Source organism: Dendropsophus ebraccatus, chromosome 2 (assembly GCF_027789765.1).
Source record: "Dendropsophus ebraccatus isolate aDenEbr1 chromosome 2, aDenEbr1.pat, whole genome shotgun sequence".
NCBI lineage: Eukaryota > Metazoa > Chordata > Amphibia > Anura > Hylidae > Dendropsophus > Dendropsophus ebraccatus.
This window is the reverse complement of record NC_091455.1, coordinates 129368721-129385490: the sequence shown is the minus strand read 5'-3', so window position 1 is coordinate 129385490 and position 16770 is coordinate 129368721. Positions and strand designations below refer to the sequence as shown.

At 42.2% G+C, this 16770-nt stretch overlaps 1 protein-coding gene across 1 annotated transcript in view; it reads left to right on the top strand.

Annotated features, from left to right (window-relative positions):
• The window catches only part of CAPN7 (calpain 7), a 45335-nt gene that overhangs the window by 15269 nt on the left and 13296 nt on the right, over positions 1-16770 (top strand). The window contains exons 4-12 of the mRNA XM_069958325.1: positions 3723-3790; positions 4351-4557; positions 4655-4741; positions 7596-7722; positions 8399-8484; positions 10336-10429; positions 11069-11215; positions 15243-15349; positions 15933-16053. Coding sequence (XP_069814426.1) covers positions 3723-3790; positions 4351-4557; positions 4655-4741; positions 7596-7722; positions 8399-8484; positions 10336-10429; positions 11069-11215; positions 15243-15349; positions 15933-16053 — 1044 coding nt within the window. The remainder of the gene's footprint in view (positions 1-3722; positions 3791-4350; positions 4558-4654; positions 4742-7595; positions 7723-8398; positions 8485-10335; positions 10430-11068; positions 11216-15242; positions 15350-15932; positions 16054-16770) is intronic.

Here is a 16770-nt window from a genome sequence, read left to right as displayed (position 1 = left end):
TTTACATAGCTAGGCTTTTGCGTCCAAAGGAAGCACCTCTGAAGCTTTTGGAGCTCATTTCCATAATGATAAAGACATCAAAACTGAGAGGCATTTAAAGGGACTGTAAATGCTTTCATTGGTGGGCTGGTAAGGTAGATCGGCTCCATAGACAGCCTCAAGCCTCTGCTAGGCCACCAGGGCTACCATGGCACTGGGATTGCTACAGACTGCCTTCAGTGAAGCTAAGATCGAACAATGCAGTACCTATGTACTGATCTCTATGAGCAATCATAGTATTGCTTAAAGAAGTTCCCTAAGGGTAAGTTTAAAAAAAAAATCAATTTCACCACGCAAATAATAATTTTTTTTCAGCATATTTTATGGAAGAATTAAGTGTGTCATAACAAAATAAAATTGGTATAGCAAAAAATTAGACCTCATATGGGTCTGTAGGTGAAAAAAATGAGATCATTATGGCCTTTTTAAACACAAGGACAAAAAAAATGTGTGGAAATTCGCTCGGTCCTTAAGGGATTAAAGGGAACTTTTCATGTTAAACATACAGTCTAAGGGCCCTATTTCACCGGACGACTATCGTTCGCATAATGGTTAACAATTAACAAACTCAAACGGCCGCTATTGCGAAAGACCTGAATCGTTCACTCTTTTCCATGGAACGATAATCATTACTTATGATCGTATTTGCGATCTTCTTTTCTTTGCTATTTCTTCTGCGAACGACCGAACAACATCTTATTCAATGCGAATGTTTTGCGAACGAGCAACGATAGAAATAGGTCCAGGTCTTATAAAGCGATCAACGATTTCTCGCTCGGTTGTTAATCCTTAACTGCATTTCAACCGAACGATTATCGATTAGATTCGAACGATTTAACGATAATCTGAACGATAATCGTCCGGTGGAATAGGGCCCTAAGGCTATGTTCACACGTCGTATTGTACCGGCCGTTCCGTGATCTCTAAAAAGATCATCCCAGCAGGTACTGCAAAGATCACTTCATTGTGTGAACTGACAGAACTGACATGTCAGTTCTTTGCCGCGCCGCTTGGGATCCCGGCCGGAGCATATGCTTTGTGTATATGCTCCCGCCGGGATCCCATAGAAGATAAGGCACTGTGTTCCACCGTACAAATTACGTCCGTTGTTGCCGATGGCAACATCTGTACTTTTATGTAGTGTAAACATAGCCTAATCTACCAGCATCATGTTATAGAGCAGGGGTGGGGAACCTCCGGCCCGCGGGCCGCATCCGGCCCCTGACACCTCCGGATGCGGCCCGCGGCACCCCTGTGACATGCGCTGCTCTGGAGGAGAAGGAGCCGGCATTCACAGCTTCCTCCTGTGTCTGTGACAGTTACCAGACACAGGAGGACGCTGTGTATGCCGGCTCCTTCTCCTCCAGAGCGGCACACGTCTTCTGCGGTTTGCGGTTCTCCTTTTATGTGCGCCGCGGTGGTGAGGCAGGAGCCGGCATACACAGCATCTTCCTGTGTCTGTGCCGGCTCCTTCCCCAACAGAGCAGAGAAGACCGGCACAGAAGAGAGGAGGAAGAAGAGGACCTGGATAGCGTGGGAGCGGAGGAAAGGTGAGTGGGATGTTTATTTTTTTTTTTATTTGGGGCAGGCACTGGGGATTAACTAGGCCACCAGGGACATGACTGGGGGGGATGGGGGGTTAAGAAGGCCACCAGGGACCTGACTGGGGGGTTAAGAAGGCCACCAGGGACCTGACTGGGGGGTTAAGAAGGCCACCAGGGACCTGACTGGGGGGTTAAGAAGGCCACCAGGGACCTGACTGGGGGGTTAAGAAGGCCACCGGGGACCTGACTGGGGGGTTAACTAGGCCACCAGGGACCTGACTGGGGGGTTAAGAAGGCCACCAGGGACCTGACTGGGGGGTTAAGAAGGCCACCAGGGACCTGACTGGGAGGTTAAGAAGGCCACCAGGGACCTGACTGGGGGGGTTAACTAGGCCACCAGGGACATGACTGAGGGGGTTAAGAAGGCCACCAGGGACATGACTGGGGGGTTAACTAGGCCACCAGGGACATGACTGAGGGGGTTAAGAAGGCCACCAGGGACATGACTGGGGGGTTAACTAGGCCACCAGGGACATGACTGGGGGGTTAACTAGGCCACCAGGGACATGACTGAGGGGTTAACTAGGCCACCAGGGACATGACTGAGGGGGTTAAGAAGGCCACCAGGGACATGACTGAGGGGGTTAAGAAGGCCACCAGGGACATGACTGAGGGGCTTAACTAGGCTACCAGGGACATGACTGGGGGGTTAACTAGGCTACCAGGGACATGACTGGGGGTTAACTAGGCCACCAGGGACATGACTGAGGGGGTTAAGAAGGCCACCAGGGACATGACTGAGGGGGTTAAGAAGGCCAACAGGGACATGACTGAGGGGCTTAATTATGCTACCAGGGACATGACTGGGGGGTTAACTAGGCTACCAGGGACATGACGGGGGGCTGACTAGGCTACCAGGGACATGACTGGGGGGTTATCTAGGCTACCAGGGACATGACTGAGGGGCTAAACTAGGCTACCACGGACATCACAGAGGGGCTTAACTAGGCTACCAGGGACATGACTGGGGGTATTAACTAGGCTAGCAGGGACATAACTGGGGGGATTAACTAGGCTAGCAGGGACATGACTGGGGGGATTAACTAGGCCTACCAGAGGCATCATTGGGTGTGGGGGGGGGGGGTAATTAGGCTACCAGGGACATGACTGGGGGGTTAACTCAGGCTACAGGGTATCACTAAGGATTCACATCAGGTACAAGGGGCATCACAGAGGGTTAACTACAATAGCAGGGGCATTAGGGGAACAATACTTTGCCTTGCCCCGGGTGCTGCAAACCCACGCTACCCTGCTGCGCACGGTATGCGGCCCTCGAATGATTTTATAAATGCCCGACCGGCCCTCGACATGGAAAAGGTTCCCCACCCCTGTTATAGAGTGACATTGGTAGATTGATAAATGCAATATTTTTATGGAAAAAGATTAAGTATAGTTTATGTGTAGGGTCAGTGATTGGCCTAAAGACCGTATTAGACGGCCCGACATTTGCTGTAAGCGAGTGCTGATATACTAGATCCGTGCTCACTTACTGAGCCTATTACACGGCTCGATGACTGTGCAGCAAGGGCTGCACGTACATTGTTAGCAATGTCTGTGCAGCCCTTGCTGTATATAGAAAATAATAAAGTTATATTTACCTGCCCACATTTCCCGGTGTCCTGCTGCTTTTTCCCCGCTCACCACAGCTGCTGTTGGCACTTCTCAAGGTGTTTCTAAAGTGACGGGCTGCTCAGCCAGTCACTGGCCGTGATAATGGCATGTCACTTCAGAGTTGGCTTCAGAAGCTTTGGCAGAGTGATATCTGCAAAAATCAACCTGGTTTGACAGATAATCACTGTGTAATAGAGTCCTTACCACTCAATTTGACATTTATCATCGTATGTGCAAAATATACATGGAAGATACATAATAAGACCACCCACTGGACCCTTAAACCCTGAATGAGCAGACTTGTAAATGTATAAATTGCACTGAATCTTTTCCCATAAAACTGCAGTATATATTAGTCTACTCATTTACTCTTCATGCTCTTTAACATCCTGGCATTTCTGGCTATAGTTTTTATATTAATAAAATTGTGAAATTTTTTTGTGATAATTATTTTCTTTTTCCATTTAGTCCAATGAAACTTCAGATCAAAACTTGCAAACAAAACTGAAGCAGTTGGCCCGACAAGCGTTGGACAGGTGATCATTTACATGTTGTTTCAGTGCATTTCTTCATTATGTGTTAGCAGTTTTTTCCTAATTTTCTGTGCAGATTCATATCATGTTAGGGTTTTTTCTGCTCATGAAGTAGTAAATAATGAGCTGCCAAGTGCTAGAACAATCCTAAGACCATGTTCACAGGCTATAAAATAGCGGCGGCCATTTTAATTTAAAATAACAGAAGTTGTTTTCAGACAGAATTCCGCCGCGGAGCTTTCTGCCACTGAATCCTGCCTGTCACAGTGTAACACTGCTTTTCTATGGGAGAGCGCACGCTCCTCCGCTGCCGACACTCTCCGCTCAGAGAAGTGACATGTCAATTCTTTGAGTGGAGAGTGTCGGCAGCGGAGGACCGCACGCCCTCCCATAGACCCATGGCTATAGCACACTGAGACAGGTGGGATTCCTGCCGCAGATGCACTCCCTGTATGACCCTTTAGGGATGCCCATAGATTCCGAAGCTTTCATGTTCTGCCTGTGGCTCCATTTTTCCTGATAAATCAGTGCTATATACATTTTTTATTTATTTTCTTCAATAGAGCAGAATCATTGAAAGACTCAATGTCTAAATCATCTTCAAAAGATAAGCCATCTGCACCTAAGCAAAGCCAGAACCAACCAACACGAACCTTCCTTCCTCTGGGTCCAGACTTCAGTCTAAATGATAAACCACCGGCTGCCAGACTGGCCCAGAACAGTGAGCCACCCCGTCAGAGGTACTCGGCAGACGAGATAGAAGTGCTCAGGTATGGTTGCCCTTATCTACTGGTACCTAAAAAACCAGCAGGTCGCATCCTTACACATTCATTCTAACTGCATTACTTTATACTTCTCTTTTTACAGGAAGACCTCAAAAATTAATGGCATTGAGTATGTGCCTTTCATGAGTGTTGACCTGCGGGAGCGATTTGCCTTCCCCATGCCATACTCGTAAGTATCATTTATTAACCATCTTAGGGTACAAAAAAAAAAAAATTCCCACACAAATTAACAAAGCCAAGTCCACCTCTAGAAGTTAGTAATAACTACAGTACATAAAACCATAAGGGTTGTTCACACAGTTTTTTTACACATTTGTGTGCATCTGTTTTGATCTGCTTTTCCATTGACTTCCATTATAAACAAAAAAGTGGTCAAAATAGCATACACATTTTTAGCATATACAAAAATGTGGTTGACCATGTTTTGATCAGTTTTTTTATTATTTTTTTTCTTTAAATGGAAGTAAAGGGAAAAACGGATCAAAACGGATGCACACAAATGCATCAATTTTTTCATCTGTTTTTCATCCTTTTTTGCATATCAGATGAAAAAAAAGCATTGCAAAAATACAGCGTGAACCCAGCTTAATACCCCTACAAATATCATTAAAAACCAGTAGTCCTGGTAATTATTAAAAATATTCATTTAATTACCATACCATTATGGGACATAATTTATAAAATCCCACCCCCATAAAATCAACATGTACACAATAGACAAGAGGGAGAGGAACACAGGCTGCAAAGTAATATTAGTTATTATTAAGTCATTGGCTGACAATAAACACCATTTTCATTCCAAATTTATACCTCTGCTCAACCACTAAAGTGCATTGTTGTAATCCTACATAGAGAGAGGTGATAATGTTCTTGGTTTTATAAACAGAAATCATAGCATAAATGCCTTTCTTTAGAATTGTTAGAAAAGCTGTTCTATAAAATTATAAGCAAAAAGTAACAGGATCATAGGATGGTTATATTAGGTATTATGTTGTTATCAGTAATACACCTTTACGTTTAATTAATTACCTTTTCTCCAGTTAATACATTGGAATTATGCATTGTGCACAGATTGATTTTGTATGGAGCTATAATAGGGCTCCTATTCTAGTGCACTGGGCTTCTACTGTACTTCCCTATGATTAAGATTTCACATGAAAGCTTTTGCTGTCTGATTCCTTACAAAGGTGCTAAAAAAATTGTGGTATGTTCCTGTTGGATGCCACATGTACACAGCTTTTCTTTTTTTGTCCTAGAAGACTTTAAAGGAGAAGTCCAGCCAAAATTATTTTTTTTATATGTTATTACTGATGGAAAGTTATACAATTTTCTAATGTACATTAATTATGGGAAATGCTCCTATACTGCTATTTCCCTTAATTTAGTGTATCAGGAAGTGTTAGAATTCTCTTAGAAGCAGTGACGTCACGACGAATGGTGTAATTCCTATTGAGTGTCCAGCAGGGGGCACACTATATATAAAAGGCAATGAGTACCATTGACTTCTATATATAGTGCGCCCCTGCTGGACACTCCATTGGAATTACAATGGATGTGTATGTAAATGTAATATACAGTGTTTTTGATTGAATACATTTATGGAATTCTTTGGGGAGCAAGTGTCCTTACTCCCCAAAATATTCCATAAATGTAATCAATCAGTACATCACAGTAAGCCCGCCGCCACCGAACGCCCGCCGCTCTGGAATACACTCAACTACTACTCTCATCACCTGCTCATAGCATGAGCAGGTGATGGGAGAGTAGTAGCTGGGTTATATATCTGAGATTGCCGCCGTCGCCGCTGATGCTGCTGATGCCACGCAGGGGAGCCGCTCATCACTGCAGCCATCATCCCCCTCCGCTCCCCCCTCCTGCTTCTTCCAGGATCTGGGCAAACTTTACACTATCTGATGGCTGACTCCCCGCCCGGCCGCCGCTCTCCGATTACACGTGCCGGCGGCCGGGCAGGGAGCCAGCCATCAGATAGTGTAAAGTTTGCCCGGATCCCGGAAGAAGCAGGAGGGGGGAGCGGAGGGGGATGATGGCTGCAGTGATGAGCGGCTCCCCTGCGTGGCATCAGCAGCATCAGTGGCGACGGCGGCGATCTCAGATATATAACCCAGCTACTACTCTCCCATCACCTGCTCATGCTATGAGCAGGTGATGAGAGTAGTAGTTGAGTTTATTCCAGAGCGGCGGGCGTTCGGTGGCGGCGGGCTTACTGTGATGTACTGATTGATTACATTTATGGAATATTTTGGGGAGCAAGGACACTTGCTCCCCAAAGAATTCCATAAATGTATTCAATCAAAAACACTGTATATTACATTTACATACACATCCATTGTAATTCCAATGGAGTGTCCAGCAGGGGCGCACTATACATAGAAGTCAATGGTACTCATTGACTTTTATATATAGTGCGCCCCCTGCTGGACACTCCATAGGAATTACACCATTCGTCGTGACGTCACTGCTTCTGAGAGAATTCTAACACTTCCTGATACACTAAATTAAGGGAAATTGCAGTATATGTGCATTTCCCATAATTAATGTACATTTGAAAATTGTATAACTTTCCATCAGTAATAACATATAAAAAAATAATTTTGGCCGGACTTCTCCTTTAAGTAAGAATATTTTCATGTGTATGACACTTTAAAGTAAAGGCTGTACAGTACAGCTTTCATGCCCTTTAGAGGCATTGTTTTGTGTATGTGGCCATAAAGGATTTTCTCTGACTAAAATATTGATGGCCTTTCCATATAATTAGCCAGCAAAGTTTCATGAATAGGAGTCCAACATCTGGGATTCACATAATTAAAATGATGGCCCCTTTAATGCTTATTGAGGCACAGTGGCTTTCCTATACGTGTAAATCAACATCAGCTGGGCTTCCTTATAATAGAAAAAGGTCTATGCAGGACTGTACATTTAGCTCCATACCTTGTCATGAAAATACTATACAAAACTTTCCCCAAAAGTTATCTTTTCGACTACTTACATGTTTTACACCTCAGGGACAAGTTCGGCAAGTTGGCTTTGTCCCCCAAGCAGAAAGCCATGTTTTCCAAGTGGGTGAGGCCGGATGAAATCACAAACAACCCCACCATGATATACACTGTATCAAGTTTCAGCATTAAGCAGGTAAGACTGAACAATGTCACAAGTGTCTGTCATCTGTAAAAGTTGTCTGAACTTGATAGCTCTTACAATGTTAGGCCATGGTTACACTACAGAATCTGTGCCGAGATTCTGCCTTCAATCTCTTTGAACGGGAGGGCTCACGTGCCTATGTTCACAGCGCCTCTCCGCTCAAAGAATTGACAAGTCAATTCTTTAAGTGGAGATGCGCGGAGGCTTGAGCCCCTCCCATTCAAACACATTAAAGGCAGGATTCAATGCCGAGTCCACGTGGGGGCCTTAAGCAAAGCATCTTTCTCATACTGTTCCTGGCATTGACCTGCTTTTTATTTTTAGCAGATGTACAGATTTTTGCTGATTCCCTTATATCCCTCTAGTACATAGTAACATCAGGGGTGTACTGATACAGATTGTAGAACTTATAACTAAATAGACCAACTGCACTTCTATAAAACTTTTCAGGAAATGTAAAGGGCATACTATTCTAATAGTTTTGTCAATGTATGAAATAAGAATTTTTTGATGATGGTGATTTTGTAGTCTATTTGCAGCACTATTGTTATATATATATTTTTCTGTAATCGTGGACCCATTGAATGTTATAGTAAATCTGAGCCATGTGTGCATCAGACACTGGTGTTGGCTTTATATTGACTTTTAATGTGTGTTTTGTCTCCAGACAATCGTGTCAGATTGCTCTTTTGTGGCCTCCCTTGCCATCAGTGCTGCCTACGAAAGACGCTATAATAAGAAACTGATTACAAGGTAATCTAAGCAAATATATTATTATCCTGGTGTTAAACTTGTTTTAGGGTTTTTTTTTGTCTAAGAGTTCGGATGTCATCAGAGTTCATTGCTGTGACCAGTGATTGGCTGAGCAGGCAGGTCCTGTCCTGAGCTCTCGTTTCAGAAGCAGGCAAAAGACAGGAGCAGGAACGGGTTAGGTAAGTATAGTTTTTTTTTCTATTTTAAAAAAGGCCTCAGCAATATCAGATATTTTTATAAATGCTGCAAAATCCCTTTTAAAGGTTTTTCTAGGATTAGGGGGAAAAAAAAGCTATTTTCTTTAAGAAACAGCACCACCCTAGTCCCCAGGTTGTTTGTGGTATTACAACTCAGATCCACTCACTTCAATGTAACTGCACCAAAAATTACACCAGTACTGAGGACAGGAGTGGTGCTGTTTCTGGAAGATGTCATGCTTCCTTAACCTAGATAATGCCTTTAAAATATTAGTTCACCAAAAAAAAATTTTTTTCATTCAATTGGTGCCAGAAAGTGCCAGAGATTTTTAGTTTACTTCTATTATAAAATCTCAAGTCTTCCAGTACTTATGAGCTGCTGTATGTCCTGCAGGAAGTGGTGTATTCTTTCCAGTATGATACAGTGCTCTCTGCTGCCATCTCTGTCAGTGACAGGAACTGTCCAAAGCAAATCCCTACAGAAAATCTCTCCTGCTCTCCAGACCAAAAGGAATACCACTTCAGCAGCTGCTGATACAGGTGCTGTTAAGTACTGGAAAACTTAAGATTTTTTAATAAAAATAAATTACAAATCTCTGGCACCAGTTATAAAACATAAAACAGAGATAAAACATTGGTTGACATTTATTGCTGTCTTTGCCTGCGTCCATTAAAAGTGGTATTAGAAAAGCTGAAATAAGTTTGCCATCTATACTCTCTTATGGTGACTAGGATCCAAGAAGCACAAGGGTTCTATAAAACTGTGGTTGGCATTACTGTTAATGAAGTGAACTGTTACCAACGTTACATAGGTAGTTTAGACTGAGTACCTGGACGATTACAAATGTAAATAAGAGCAAGCTACATGCAGCCAAAGGATTAGTCAGAAATGGGATATTTTTTAGGAAACATCATCCCTAGAGTTAAAGCGACTCTGTACCCGCAATCTGACCCCCCCCCCCCCCCAAACCAATTGTACCTTCAGATAGCTGCTTTTAATCCAAGATCTGTCCTGGGGTCCGTTTGGCAGGTGATGCAGTTATTGTGCTAAAAACAACTTTTAATCTGGCAGCGCTGTGTCTAACGGCCGGGGCTTACATTTGTATATGCATTAGGCTGGCACAACCTCTCTGTCCCTCCTCCCCACCCTCCTCATCATTAGGAATGCTCCAGGCTGATTGCCTCCTATTCCCCACCTGTGTGCATAATGAACATGGGCTGGATCGTTAATACACCTGTGCAAAGCTCAAACAGCAGGTAATGTTCCTGGAGTATTCCTAATGAGGAGGAGGGTGGGGAGGAAGGACGGAGAGGTGGTGCCAGCCTAATGCATATACAAGTGTCAGCCTCGGCCGTTAGACACAGCGCTGCAAGATTAAACGTTTTTTTGGGAGAATATTTGCATCCCCTGCCGAACGGACCCCAGGACAGATCTTGGATTAAAAGAAGCTATCCGAAGGTACAAGTCGTTTGGGGGGGATAGATTTGTGAGTACAGAGTCACTTTAATGGTGATCGGCCCATTGGACAATGTCCTTCATCCAGGGGGTCCTCTGCTGCTTTTGGCTGCCTCATGGCAGTAGCAGTGATATTATTTTTTTGTTCTATCTAATGACGTTTCTTGATAATATACCAGTATTTCATTTTATACCTAGCATTATCTACCCACAAAACAAAAAAGGAGAACCTGAATACAACCCATGTGGGAAATACATGGTGAAGCTGCACATTAATGGCGTACCTAGAAAGGTAGTTATTTTGCCTCTGGTTTATATAGCTGTTTATCGGGTGTATGCTGGGAGAAGTATATATGGTAAGCCCTTACACCTGTAGGTTGCTGCTGCACTTTTTTTTTTTTTTTTTTTTTTTTTTTTTTATATAGCTGTAGTAAATAATAGAAAATGCTTTGAGTCTGTGATCTCCTATTAGTGGCTGTCTTACTGTTGCAAAACTACAACTCCCATTATGTCCTGACATTTGTCAGGACATGCTGGGGGTTGGGTTGTAGTTTGCAATAGATGGAGACAGATCAGTACTTTAGAAGGACTAGACGTTGTGGAATAACCATTTGATTAATTTTGGGTTGCTAAATAAAAACAATATATTATATGAAATTCTGCACTCATAAAGAAGACACTAAATAAATATATATGCAGATGTTTGTGTGTATATATATACACATTACTGATGAAATTGTGTCCCAAAGTTACAAATGTTTGTGTGTTTACAACCCGATTCTGTGCTTGGATTTTAATATTTTGGCAGTAAAGTTTTGCAAGTAATCTCTTCTGCTGCCAGACAAGATTCTTTGTCAAAGAGATGTAAAATGTTAAGAGTAGTCCAAGAGGGCCATGTGATTATTATTTTTTTATTTATTTATTTCTACAGGTGATTATAGATGATTTTCTGCCAGTGGATCATAATGGAGAGTTGTTGTGTTCATATTCAAACAACAAGAATGAATTATGGGTGTCTCTTATTGAGAAAGCTTACATGAAGGTGATGGGAGGTTATGACTTCCCAGGATCTAATTCGGTAAGATAGAAGTGCTTTCTTATAATCAGTAAATCTTGGAGTTACCATCATCTTAAAATATAATTTCTGTTATTTCAGCAACCTATTAAAAATACACAACTTCTTCTCTGCAATATGGTCTCCAGACCAAGGCTTCATGCAGTGGACTGTGTTATAGACCCATGCTAGTTTGGGGCTGTTTTGGGGCAATAGAATGGCCCTAGTGTTTTTTTTTTGTAATGGCGGTTTCCTTACTACTTTGTTACTCAGTATTATTGCTTAGTGTGTTTTTATGCAATGTTGTGTGTTTTTATGCAAATCCCTCACATGTGAACAAAGCCTAAAAAAGATTCTGTATTGGTGTAAATATTTGTTAAGCAGTTTCAGCTTATCCAGTGCTAACACTTTGTAATTTATAGTGTGTCAAAGGGGTAGTGACTCTCCTTAAGGAGAGCTCGTCATAAAGACGTGTAGAGACTTACAAGACCATTGCTGCTCCACTGAGAATTCTGGGAAGAAAGGATATGCAAAATAGCTCTCACACCTCTTGAGCAAAAAGTTGTCCCTTTGAGTGAAGTCTCACTCAGTCAAGGAGCCTTAGAACATTGACTGGGGATTTTATGCCAAGCCAAACAATCTCTCCAAAAGAAAAGATTTCCCATCTGCAGATAGCTGTTTCAGGGTTTTTGCCCCTCATCAGTGCAGAGCAGGGTGTTGGCTGGCTAGTGAGAGGTCTATCAACGTGGGTCAAAGGGGTAGTGACTCTCCTTAAGGAGAGCTTGTCACGTGTGGAGACTTGCAGACCATTGCTGCTCCACTGAGAACTCTGGGAAGAAAGGAAATGCAAAATAACTAAATTTTGCCTTTGCAAGCAGCCACTCCACATACAAGAGTCAAGTTGGCTGCAGCTCTAATTTTCTGAGCTGCTACACCAACAAGACCAGTTCTGTGGCATCCAGTTGCCCATGCAGCCCCCCTGATCATGGAGTAGCTGCTTGCAGAGGCAGAGTTGTAACATTGAGCTGCGCTGTAGATAAACACCAATCTTAGAGCCTATTACTGTACATGGTTTAGTAATCAGGTGGCCAGAGCCTCATTATTCCGGGGCGATACCAAGCCAGTTATCGTCCTTTTACTAGGATCTTATAATAGGAGTAGGGCTGTATTTACCACTGGGCACCTGTGGTCCGGTGCCTAGGGAAGCACCTTGCAGGGGTGCAGCATCAGGGAGCAAGGGGAACAAAACAACTTTTTTTTTTTTTTTTTTTTTTTTTTTTTTTTTTTTTTTAGTCTTCCACCTCCCATTCAGACTTGCCAGTAAATCTGGTGTCTTTTCGAAGGGGGGGGGGGGGGGGGAATGGTGGTATTGGTCAGGTCTGGTATGGCGGTGTTATCCAGTCACAGTATGGCGGTATTGGTCAGGTCTGGTATGGCAGTGTTATCCAGTCACAGTATGGCGGTATTGGTCAGGTCTGGTATGGCAGTGTTATCCAGTCACAGTATGGCGGTATTGTTCAGTTCATGTTTTAAGCAGCTAAAAACCATAAAAAATGTGATTCAGACAATGTTTCTACATGTAGAGAAATGAATGAACGCCAATTGGTTACCGCATGAGGGTCTGGTTTTGGCTGCATGTGGTGATGTACAGTAAGGGTCCTATTACATGGAGCGATTTGTTACGATTAAAGACTAACGATAAACGATCGCAAACAAGATTGTTTATCATTAACCTGAAATCGTTCATCAAATTACACAGAACGATAATCGCTAGTTACGATTGTTACTACGATCGTTTGTCCATTGTTTCGCTGGGATCAGAAGGAATAATGTGCAATTACACTCAACGATTAGTGAAAAAATGCGGAACTTGAACGAACGAATGTGGAATTACAGCGAACGGTTAACGATAATTTTAGGTTCAGATCTAAATCAATGATCAACGCTATACGAACGATTTTTCGATCGTTGCCTGCAATTACACAGAACGATTATCGTTTAAATTCGAACTATTTAACGTTTTTTTGCACGATAATCGTCACGTGTAATAGGGCCCTAAATGTGGGAATGCGACCTAAGACTGAGATCTGTCCCTGGGTCCGTTCGGCAGGGGATGCAGTTTTAGTCCTAAAAAAACAACTTTTAAACTTGCAGCCCTGTGTCAAATTGGCGTGGCCTAGAGTACCCGTGTTGTAGGCTTGCACCGCCTCTTCGTCCCTCCTGCCACCCTCTTCACCATTAGGAATGTCTCTGGGCAGGTTTTTTTCTATTCATCACTTGTCAGAACACTGCACAGGTGCCTTAACGATCCAACATGTGTAGTGTTCTTACAGGTGATGAATAAGAAAAATCCTGTCTGGAGCATTCCTAATGGTGAATAGTATACATAAAAACCTCCAACACCAACAAAACACGGATCAAAGGGCGCAGGTCCGGGAAGAATAGAATAAAATGTCAATAATAAAGTATAAAATTTATTAAGACTTGACGCGTTTCGGAACCGCACCGGTTCCTTTCTCAAGAGTCATGATATTCTACAGAAAAAACACAATTCATATAAAAGAAACGGACATGACATCAGAACAAGGGGGAGGAAGAAAACACCCACTTCAATCAGGTGCACCATACCTATAATTACAAAGCAAGTGCAAAAAGATATAACCCAACTACTATATATATGTATATAATCTATCTAAAAAAAACTTTATATAAAATTAATATATATATATATATAAAAAAAAAAAAATATATATATATATATATATATATATATATATATATATATATATACACATTACAGAATTTATTTATTACACCTTAGTATTCTCTATTGTTTCGTTTAAGCCACCTGGTGCTAAAGAGCAAGTGCTAAAAATCCAATAGGAATCGATTCTGGAAGAAATTTCAGAATCTACCTCCAATAGATATAAACAACTTATAAATAGGGAATCCTATTGGATTTTTAGGATGTGCTCTTTAGCACCAGGTGGCTTAAACGAAACAATAGAGAATACTAAGGTGTAATAAATAAATTCTGTAATGTGTGTGTATATATATATATATATATATATATATATATTTTTTTTTTTTAATATATTAATTTTATATATAAAGTTTTTTTTGATAGATTATATACATATATATAGTAGTTGGGTTATATCTTTTTGCACTTGCTTTGTAATTGTAGGTATGGTGCACCTGATTGAAGTGGGTGTTTTCTTCCTCCCCCTTGTTCTGATGTCATGTCCATTTCTTTTATATGAATTGTGTTTTTTCTGTAGAATATCATGACTCTTGAGAAAGGAACCGGTGCGGTTCCGAAACGCGTCGAGTATTAATAAATTTTATACTTTATTATTGACATTTTATTCTATTCTTCCCGGACCTGCGCCCCTTGATCCGTGTTTTGTTGGTATTGGAGGTTTTTATGTATATGATTCCTTTGGGATAGCGGGAGTGGCTGCGGTCCTTCATACATGCTTTGACGAGTGTTGTGCCTCTATCCATAGCACAACCCCACCAGGTGAGGGCCTCCTTGCATGTTGTTCCCTCCCTGTTTGTTATGCTTTTGATCCGCGCTATGGAGCGCTGTCCTTCTGTATTTTGTTAATGGTGAATAGGGCAGGGAGGAGGGACAGAGAGGGTGTGCAAATCTAATGCACAGACACTCTAGGCCACCCAAGTTTTGCACAGGGCTGCAAGTTTAAAGTTGTTTTTTAGGACAATTACTGCCAAATGGACTCCAAGACAGATCTTGGATTAAAAGCAGCTATCTGAAGGTACAAGCGGTTTGTAGGGGGCAGATTGTGGGTACAGAGTCGCTTTAATAGTCCTCTCTATGCATCAGCGTGCTAAGCTATGACCACCACAATTCAAAACGCAAAAAAAAACTTCTGTTCCTAAAATCTGACTTTGAAAAAGAGGTTATAATTAATTTTTTTTACAACTTTTTTATAACTTTTTTTTCTTTAACGATGCCTTTTATTTAGGCATTATTTGTTAGATGATCTCTTACAGAGGAAATAACTACTGTGCCTTATGTGTGTTTCAGAACATTGACCTGCATGCACTGACTGGATGGATACCAGAGAGAATTGCTATGCATTCTGATAATCAAGCCTTTGACAAAGAAAGCACTTTTCGAATGCTCTACCAAAGGTATAATGTCAGAAGATCATCTGCTTACCTCATACTCCCGCCATATTCTACTGCGGTGTTATGATCATTTGAAAAACTTTTGACTTGCAGACATAAACAGGAAAGTGCAAATGCATATATTCCCTCCAGCATACACATGATAAAAACCTGTTCTAAAGATAAAAATTAGGTTCTATTTGATCAAATAAAATGTACCATCTCACCACACCAAGGTGCCCAGACAGATGGTCCTACTGTAGAAATTGCCTCTCTTGGGTTCACTATAAACCTACAAACTGGGCATGAAGGATCCAACTAATCTCTGTTTAAAACACACACACAGGAGAAGGGTGGAGTCCAAGCATTAGTGAAACATTAGGATTTTGGTTTAAGTGTCACTGTCATTTGTAAAAACTTTTGACATGTTTTGCCAGGGTCTTAGTGCTGGGACCCCCACCAATCAGCACATAGCCCTTCCTACTTGGAAAAACGTTTTAAGAAAATTATTTTTTCTGTAGGTTTCTTTTTTCTTACTGTTATTTGAAAAGTTGAAATGTGTTTCAGTCTTATGAAATGATGTGTGATTATTGTGTGTTCCTTTCAGATTTCACAAAGGTGATGTCCTTATTACCACAGCTACAGGTGTGATGTCTGAAGAGGAGGGTGAGAAATGGGGCCTCGTACCTACACATGCCTATGCCGTCTTGGACATTAGAGAATATAAGGTTTGATGTGATTGTATGTTTGTGTCCTTGTCTATCTATACTGAGACCCCTAATAGCAACCCTTGTGATGCAAAAATGTAGTTGTTGGCCGAACGCACATTTGGCTTACAGCTATTTCTCCTGATCCCTCTAACTCATGAACTCTTGCCTTAGCCGAGCAGTCATATGTACAGAATAGAGCAAGGGTTAAAGGGGTAGTGTGGCGCTAAGAAATTATTCACAAAATAACAAACATTGCAAAGTTATGCAACTTTGTAATGTATGTTATGTATGTGAATGGCCCCCTTACCGTGTTCCCCGCCCATGGACCCGGAAGTGTAGTGCATTATACATACCTGATTCGTGTCGACCCCCGTCCGCATTTCTTCTGACAATGATGTAATCTTCGGTCATAACTGTACTCAGCCGCGATTGGCTGAGCATAACTGCGCTCAGCCAGTCGAGGCTGAGCAGCTGATGACGTGTGCCGCGTCATCAGCTGCTCAGCCGCGATTGGTAGAGCATAACTGCGCTCATGAGGGCATGAGGGACGGCAGAGCATAACTGCGGCATGAGGAACGGCAGGAGCGGGTCGGCCAGCCTCCCGAAGATTACATCACTGTCAGAAGAAATGCGGACGGGGGTCGACACGAATCAGGTATGTATAATGCTCTACACTTCTGGGTCCACGGGCTGGCGTCGGGGAACACGGGGAAGGGGGCCATTCACATACATAAC